The 8717-nt window shown below is 35.6% G+C and overlaps 1 protein-coding gene across 1 annotated transcript; it reads right to left on the bottom strand.

Annotated features, from left to right (window-relative positions):
• Positions 1-497: 497 nt before the first annotated feature.
• On the bottom strand, positions 498-8472 carry LOC129880701 (TMV resistance protein N-like). Its single transcript, XM_055954864.1, has 7 exons — positions 7864-8472; positions 6371-7460; positions 5688-5963; positions 2639-4903; positions 2506-2524; positions 2086-2290; positions 498-836 (listed from the first exon to the last, which is right to left on the bottom strand). Exons 1-4 carry the CDS (start codon positions 8367-8369, stop codon positions 3221-3223), a joined length of 3555 nt encoding a protein of 1184 aa, XP_055810839.1. The 5' UTR covers positions 8370-8472; the 3' UTR covers positions 498-836; positions 2086-2290; positions 2506-2524; positions 2639-3220.
• Positions 8473-8717: the final 245 nt, after the last annotated feature.

Below are 8717 nucleotides of genomic sequence, written 5' to 3'. Positions count from 1 at the left end.
TCTTATTATTGAATACTCTGAAGTCTTCCAAATGGTCCACCTTTTGCATTATGTAGAATCTATTGTTGTTTGTTTTCAAAAGGATCAAATCTGCTTTTGATGTGTTCTTAAAATTTCAAGCATAGCAACAAGTTATTAGATTTAGCGCAATACTATTTTGATATCGCTATATCAATTTATTAAATTCTTGTGTCGGATTTTATTATTCTAACTTTACATTATATTTTTTCATTGAAAATTTGCACTTTTGCATTCTTAGTTCATAAGGTCTGTGTACTTCCTACTCTCTGCAAACTTCACTTGTAAACTAGGTATATTATTGTTGCTATTGTCGTACAATTTATATATGTCAACTAGAAAAAAAAATTAAGGCCTCTTGATGAAGATTGACTTTAGGCGCCTAATCTTGTTGAGATGGTCCTCAACATAAGATATCAGTTTTTTCATTTTCCCTTTTCACAACTTCCTAAAGCCCAACATTTGATGGATGACAAGGTGTTGTCAAAGATATTTTTAACTAACTTAAGTCACCAAGATGAAGAATGGTAGACAATTCGAAGCGATAATTTTCTAACATCACTGCTCTGAACTACTTAATCTGCATGCTAGACTGATCATTTGCAGGGCTTCATATTCACAAAATACTTCTACTTCTACCATTGTTGATTTGCAGTAGATAACTATGCTTCTTCAGTATTTGAATTCTGCATACCAATGGAAGAATAGTTCCCCTTTGGACCACTCGTGCTTTCTGATGTGAGGCGACTTGCTGATAGTTCCTAGACTTATTTCATCCACCCGTTTTGGCTCAAGTTTCTTGCTTCATGTACATTCATCTGCAAATGGTTTTTGGAAGCTACTTGTAAGCATAGGAAAAGTTGTGAATTCATTTCGTAATGAAACTAAGTATTTTGGTCCAAAAGAGATGTCACTCACGTCACTTTTACAAAGACGAGAACTATACAAAAACAGCAGACAGTAACATAAAAAAGATTATACATTCCCAATTGATCCGATCACATCACATCTAGCAATGAATTGGCGCAAACAGTTTTGAGAGGAAACGACTCCTAAGTAACATTTGGTATAATGTCTAGGACTCAATAGTTTTCAAGGAAATTGAAAAAAAAAATAGCCTTTAACTCTACTACAATTAGCTTTCTCTTATTGTCTGATGTAAGAGACAAGTTAACACAAAGACTTGTTGCTTATTTTCACCTTCACAGGGGAGACCGAACCTACTTCATCTTGTACTCCAGCTTCCTCCACTGGCACATGTCAATCGTTTCAATCTTTTACCCAACTCCCTTTCGTAACAAGAGAGATATTTGTATTTAAAAGTTATAACAGAGATGCCACAGAATACTCCACCAGTTATCACTTCAGTCCTAGCACCCTGACCCCACACTTGATTCTAAGAGTTGTGCAAATGATGTTCCTTATTGTATCTTCGCAGCTCGACAGTGCCTTTCTCGTTGACAGAATCCACAACCACAACATATCTCAAGACATTCATATACATCGATTTTCTCAGATAAACATAAGACAAATACAAGTGTTACAGTGGGTAAAGTCCTACACATTGATTGGGGAATGGACTAGTGGTATGAGCTAGATTTTGGGGTTGAGTTAGGCCAAGGTGCCATATCTTTACATGTATCAGAGCTAGGTCCATCCCCGTTTGGGCTCCCAGTCCACGCTCTAGTTTGGCCTGGGTGTCAAGGAGGGTGTTAGAGTGGGTAAAGTCTCACATTGGTTGGGGAATAGCTTTGGTGGTCTGCTTATATAGACTTGGACAATCCTCCCCTCATGAACTAGCTTTTGGGGTTGAGTTAGGCCAAGGTTCCATATCTTTACAACAAGAAAGGAAAAAATATAATAATACATGCTTGTGAAATACTCGATCTTCAGACAAGAAAATATTCTGTCAACTGTCATGCAAGTGCTGCGCTGGACTAGACTGAGTCATACAATGATGATTCGTGTGACTTAATCAACGTTACATACTTGAGAAATTAGAAACTTTGATATCTCTCACTTTTCTCCCTCAAAAGTATATTGCTATAGTTAGAGCATGATCATTACCTTTCGACAAGAAATTGTTTTAATGCAGAAGTGTTAAACTGAGTCGTTCCACCTTTTGACAAAAAACTTCTGATTTTTCCTGAACATCTTCAAACTCTTTCCCTGTTGATCAAACCGTGAGAACTGCCACATAAACTCCTCAGCATATGCACTGGCCTGAAAACCCCACCGAATTTCACGTCATGGAAGAAAGCTTGCTCTGTAACTAATGCAACACATCGTTAAACAAAGCACTCACATTTATGGTTAAGTACTAATTGATTTATGAAGACTTTTAACTATTAATTGAACTAATATAGCATGATTCCAAGATTTGATCTGAGCATTGAAAATGAAAATTTAAACTCGTTGTTAGCCTTAAACTCACAAGCGGAGATAAGAAGGAGAATCAATAAGACAAAACTCATTGATGATACGTACCTCACCCATTGATGAGCTCCTGTCAATAGGGGAAACAAGAAAGACAACAAAAAGGAAAAAAGAAGAAAGAATGAGAAGAAAAAAAATATTAGATTTGGAATAAGATTTTATAGCTAATAGGAGAGGTATATACCTATATTTACACGAACATACTTGTTGCTGCCGATTCTCAAAGACAGAGCTCCGATGAATATTAGAAATGTGACCTTTGTTTCTCATGGAGTCATGGTGTTCACTACTATCATATCTGCTCTTCCATGTTCTGTTGGTTCATCATTGTTTTCCCTCATTTGTAACAATGTCTCAAGCTCATCTTTATACAACAAACGAATCCAAACTTTTTCATTTCACCAGAAAAACATAACCTAATAAGCCCATAGTCATTAGGTGTTTTTCTATTTGCCTTAGATGTATCCCATAAGCCAGCAAAAGGTACCAAGAAAAAATGAATATTAGGTTCTGTACTACATTTTGGAAGGGCTAATTTTAGTCTCCGGGTCATCCACGACATCCCATCATCACATAAGGGGATCAAGTATGCTTTGGTGTCAATTAAGCTGCCAGAGTAACATACAAAAAATCCCAAGAAGTTATCCCTTGCATACCAATTTTCAGGCAACTTGATTGTTACCCTTCTACCAGTTCCCCAGTGGTGGAACCAAGTTGGGATATTCTCTCCAGAGGTAAATACTCTTAGTGACGAGGAATCTGAAGCTTACATGTCATGCTTCAATGATGAGATATTCCGAAACAGCGAATTACAGATCGAACCATTGCTCCTATCTGCATATATTGTATCCAATTGCACTGGAAATTCTGGCAGCTTTATAAGCCTGTTGCAATGTGATAAGTCCAATCGAAGAGAGCCAAGTTGGGCTATGCTTTGAGGCAAATACTCAAAATTATTTCCCCTGAGATTCAACTCTTTTAAAGAGGATAAGCATCCAATTTCTTCCGGAAGTCTTCCATCTATGAAATTGCAGTAACTGAGATCTAGAATTTCCAGTGAGCGTAACCCTTCATTCACTTGAGGGAACATAAAGTACACTCCATCTTGTGATTTTTGTTTTGCAAAACTCAAGAATTTGAGCTTTTTCAACCTGACAATGGAGGGCGGAGGCCGTGAGATTAGAGTATAGCTGGCATCAAGCTCCTCCAAGTTTTCTAAATCACCTATCTCTTCTGGCAAGCTTTCAAGTTTTGAGCACCACGACACATCTAGACCTACCAAGCCTTTCAACTTACAAATACTGCTTGGAAGAGCTACAAGATTTTCTAAGAGTATCAAATATAGGTACCTTATCCCACTCTTTAACTCCAAATTCACGCTTCCAATGATTTCTGGAAAATTTTCTAAATTAGAGCACCCCTTCATAGCAAGATATTCAAGGGTATCGATGCATAGAGCTGGAAACCTCTTAAGCCGTTCGCAATCAGTCAATTCTAATCTCAAGAGCTTTCTGAGAAATCCCAGGGAATGATGAACCTCTTCGAGATTAATACAATTTGGCAGATTCAAAGTCTCCAAGTTTGGCATCCTCGTGAAACCTGGCAACTCTTTAAGCCTTGTGCAATTTGATAAGTACAAGGAACGAAGCGCACCAAGTTGGGCTATGCTTCGAGGCAAATGCTCAAAATTATTTCCATCGAGATACAACTCTTTCAAAGAGGATAAGCATCCAATGTCTTCCGGAAGTCCTTCATCAATTAGATTGCAGTAACTGAGATCCAGAATTTCCAATGAGCATAACCCTCCATTCACCTGAGGGAACACAAAGAACACTCCATCTTGTGATTTGTTTGGTCCAAACGTCAAGAATTTAAGCTTGTTCAAGCGGACGATGGAAGGTGGAGGTTGTGAAATTAGTGTATGTCTGGCATCAAGCTTTTCCATGTTTTCTAAATCACCTATCTCTTCTGGCAAGCTTTCAAGTTTTGTGCACCACGACACATCTAGCTTCACCAAACCTTTCGGCTTACAAATGCTACTCGGAAGAGCTACAAGGTTTTTCGTATCACTCAAATTTAGCCTCGTAATATGAGTTAGGTACTGAATAGATGATGGTAGTTCCCTTATCCCAGAGAGTTCCACCTTAATCTCTAACTCCGACTTCATTGTTCCGAGGATTTCTGGAAATTTCTCTAAACTAGAACAAAATTGTAGATTCAGAAACTCAAGAGATTCAACATTAACGTATGGAAATGTCTTAAGGATTTCACAATCTCTTAAATCTAACATAATGAGTTTTCTGCAACATCCGAGGGAATGGTGAATCTCTTCAAGATTACTACAACATCCCAGATCCAAATACTCCAAATTTGGCATCCCCGTGAAATCTGGTGTTCGCATCAGCCTTTTGGAGTGGTTAAGATTTAGATTTCGCAGAGACGGCAAATGCTGCTATTCAGAACACAGAAAGAATGAGAATTATAAACTATTTCCTTTCTTGTTATTTTATATTTGTAGGCATCAAATGAGTGAATGACCTTTGTGTTCTTGAATAAGTGTAAAGGTACTATATTCTTTATTTTGTCCAAATCACAATCTTTCTCTTCCCTTCTCGTAAGATTACACACTTTCTCTTTTATTTCCTTATTATTTCTTTTTCCAAGAGTTTAATAATTGTTCTAACACATACAAAAAACAGGTCCAAAATTGAGGGCGGAAACCGATGAATCACCTCAATTTTTCTCTTAAAACCAACCTCAAACCGACCAACTGGGCATCATTGGTTTAGCATAGGCCGTCTTCATTAAACCAACAGACAACGTCAGTTAAAACCGAGGGATGTCCATAATTTCACTTCATTGACTCTTTATTGAAATCGTGGTGAATTAAATTAAAATAGACTGATGGACTATTAATTATTTTATTTGATAAAAATATTTTAAATTAAATAATATAAAAAATTATATTAACTGGCGGACAAAGTTAGTTTTATGGATACAGTCTGTGCGTTTTGCGCAAAAAAAAGCCGATGCAGAAACCTGTAATTTTTGCATTCCACCCGCCAAAAGAATTTGCAACACTAAATGATGCCAAATCAATTGTAAATGAACTACATTATCGCCTTCCTATGTTTTTAACAGTTGGAGTTGGTTAATAAATCATCCAACGCAAAGCAATTATAGGTCAGATTGAGCTATTCAAAAGATGTCAATATAATGTGTATTTATCGTACCTTTAATTCTGTCCATAAATGACGCAGTAAACTCCCCCGGAGATCAAGATGAACAAGCCTTTTGGGTTCAAAATTTTCTGGTAAGGATTCCCAAGGATACGCACAACAGTCAAACCAACGCAAGCTGTTGGGCAGGTACTCGATGGAGTCATCATGTGCATGAAAACCATAGATGTATAATATTCTAAGCCTTTTCATATTTTCCATGGATTTATTACTAAAGCATAGATTTTGAACACCTTCTAGCCAGATTGCTTCCATTGCCAGCTTGGTACCCTGATAAAAAAGATTCATGTCGAAAAGTTTTTCATTTTGTGATAGAATGAAATTGTAGTTGAAACAATACCAATAATTGACACCTTTTAAACAAAAATAGTCAATGATCATGTGAATTTCAACCCAGGAACTGGTAAGTTAAGTTTTGTCCCTTTTAATTTGTATTTTCCAATTGAGGATTTTTATTAATAAAAAGTTACTCGTGTTGAATTGGTGGGTAATATTAGCTTAAACAGTTACCGATTGAGTTATTATAAACAAATTTCAAGTTAATACAAAGAATGGAAGTTTGATTATACATATTTAGTGCCTATTAGACTAATTCATGGCTTAATAACACAAGATAAATGAATTCTGATATACGAAAACTGAAAACTGAATATTATTGCATTGTTTAGCCTACTTACCATATCATTGACCATCACGTCTTCAAAATCTTCAACGTCCCAAAGTCTGCTAGGTTTTCCCGATTCTTTTTGCATTTTTACGACATATCTACCCATATCTTGAATCAAGTCATGCATTTCAATCATATCATTTTTGGAGATAAACACAAGAGATTTATCAATTAAGACATCCAATCCGTATTCAGCTCCAACATCATAGCTCTCAAGGATTGGCATGACTCTTTTTTTTCTATATCCTCGGAAAAAACATGCTATATCTAAAAATATCTTTTGCTCTTCGGGCTCCAACTCATCATAACTTATTTTGAGTTTTTCAACAATTTCTGAACTAGATTTTTTTTTTATTCGATCTAAAGTGCTTCTCCACTGAGTTAGGCCTTTCCTATGCAACAAAGAACCCCACACCTTCAGTGCTAAAGGAAGACCTTTAGCATGATTTACTAGCTCCAATGAGAACTTCTTGAAACGCTCATTTGATACTCCTTTTTTAAATGCATGTTGATTGAACAATTGCATAGCTTCATGATCAGGTAGGGTAGACACCTCATATATTTCTTCATCATTGTCTATCAAATGTTTATTTCTAGTTGTAAGAATAACTCTGCTGCCATTACCAAACCAACCAAGATCACCTGCTAAATACTCCAAATGATCACTATGATCTATGTCATCAAGTACAATTAACACCTTCTTAGAACAAAGTCTGCTTGGAATCATGCATTTCCCATCATACTTATTTTTGACGTAATCATCTTTTTTTCCTAACAGTTCAGAGAGAAGTGTATTTTGTAAAGAATGTAATTGATTATTTTTTGCATTTTCTTTAACATCGGCAAGAAAACAAGCAGCTTTAAATTTATAAGACAGAGTATCAAAGATGGCTTTTGCTATTGTCGTTTTACCGACTCCACCTATTCCCCAAATTCCTACAATCCGAACATCATTGATTTCTAGCTGAAGATGCGAGTTTAGTTTCTCTAAATGAGCATTTATTCCCGCAATATCTTGCAAAGAAGATAACGAATAAGCACTCTTGCATAATTTGGAAGAAATGTGATCGACGATCTGCTGGATATTCTCTGATTCAATTCTACATAAAATAAGAAGATTGATTGTTAATAATGTGATAAAGTCAAGTATTTCATATTATTAATGTTCAAGAGGGCATTAAATAGGAAATATTGTAGTTTATGTTTTCCGAAAAAAAAAACATAAAAATATTTCTTAATTATAAATGATAATCAATAAAATTAGATTGTGAATCAGGTATTCTTAGCTCAAAGATATATTAATTTAATTTACACCTTTTTAATTCGATAAACATGATAAAATTATTTAATGTTGATTCTGTTTTAATACATTTTGGAGGTATAGATTCTTTTGTTCTACAGTAGAATATTGTTAGGCTTCACAAAAGCATCCAAATTTGAATGGAAATTATTTTAAAAAGAAATTATATATTTTTAGCTCACCCATCACCCAAAAAATCTCACCCGTCACGGATATCATATCCTTTTAGATTTGCAGCAGCAGTTAGGGCAGTCCTCCATCTTTGCACCTTGTGAGTTCCCTCAACATCATCCTTATACTTTAATTCATAATGGGCAAATGCTTCTGCAAAGCTCCCCCTTTGGTTTCTAACATGTGATGGATCCACATCATAGAAGATTGGTATAACTGTTTGTCCATTTCCATCCTTGCATTCCATGATCTTCACTAATTCATTCAAGCACCATGTCGATGAAGCATAATTTTTGGAGAAAATGACGAGGGCAACTTGAGACTCTTTGATAGCTTTCAAGAGTTCTTCTGGAATCGAATCGCCATGCTCTATCCTTATATTATCTTGAAAGGTGAATATTCCTCTATTTTTCAAACCTTCGTACAAGTGACTAGAAAATGTTTTTCGAGTATCTTCACCACTAAAACTTAGAAATACAACGTACTTCCATCGAGGACAGTAGTGTGAATTACTTGCAAAAGAAGAAGTTGATGCCATGAATTCAAATAAGAAGTGTGTGGATATATTGTGGTTGTGGTAAGAGATAGAATTGTGATATTTGAGACAGTTATAAACAGGACATCAAACTATGAAAAGTTTAAATGAAGATAGGGTCAAGTCAAGTGGTATAAATAGTATACACATGGTCCAATTTTTCTTTGTGCAGATGGACTGTGGGTCCATAACCATAAATGATAAGAGCTAAGTAATTAATTGAATACATAACATTGATGTTATTTGGATCTTTTCCAATTAATGGACAGGTAAAAGTCAAGCTGATGAAGCTGCAAAGAAAAAGAAAGAGTAATTTGTTTGAAAGACCCGATACGAACAAAAAGAGAAGTT

The sequence above is a fragment of the Solanum dulcamara genome, chromosome 2 (assembly GCF_947179165.1).
Source record: "Solanum dulcamara chromosome 2, daSolDulc1.2, whole genome shotgun sequence".
Classification (NCBI taxonomy): Eukaryota; Viridiplantae; Streptophyta; class Magnoliopsida; order Solanales; family Solanaceae; genus Solanum; species Solanum dulcamara.
Note: the sequence above shows the minus strand (reverse complement) of the source record. Positions and strands in the feature narration are given on the sequence as shown.

Excerpts from the sequence above, each read along its gene's own strand:
- LOC129880701 (XM_055954864.1), bottom strand. The coding sequence starts at position 8,369 with ATGGCATCAACTTCTTCTTTTGCAAGTAATTCACACTACTGTCCTCGA. Across the intron at positions 5,964-6,370 it reads ACGTGATGGTCAATGATATG|GGTACCAAGCTGGCAATGGA; the intron begins GTAAGTAGGCTA and ends CTTTTTTATCAG. Across the intron at positions 4,904-5,687 it reads ATTTATGGACAGAATTAAAG|CATTTGCCGTCTCTGCGAAA; the intron begins GTACGATAAATA and ends TCTGAATAGCAG.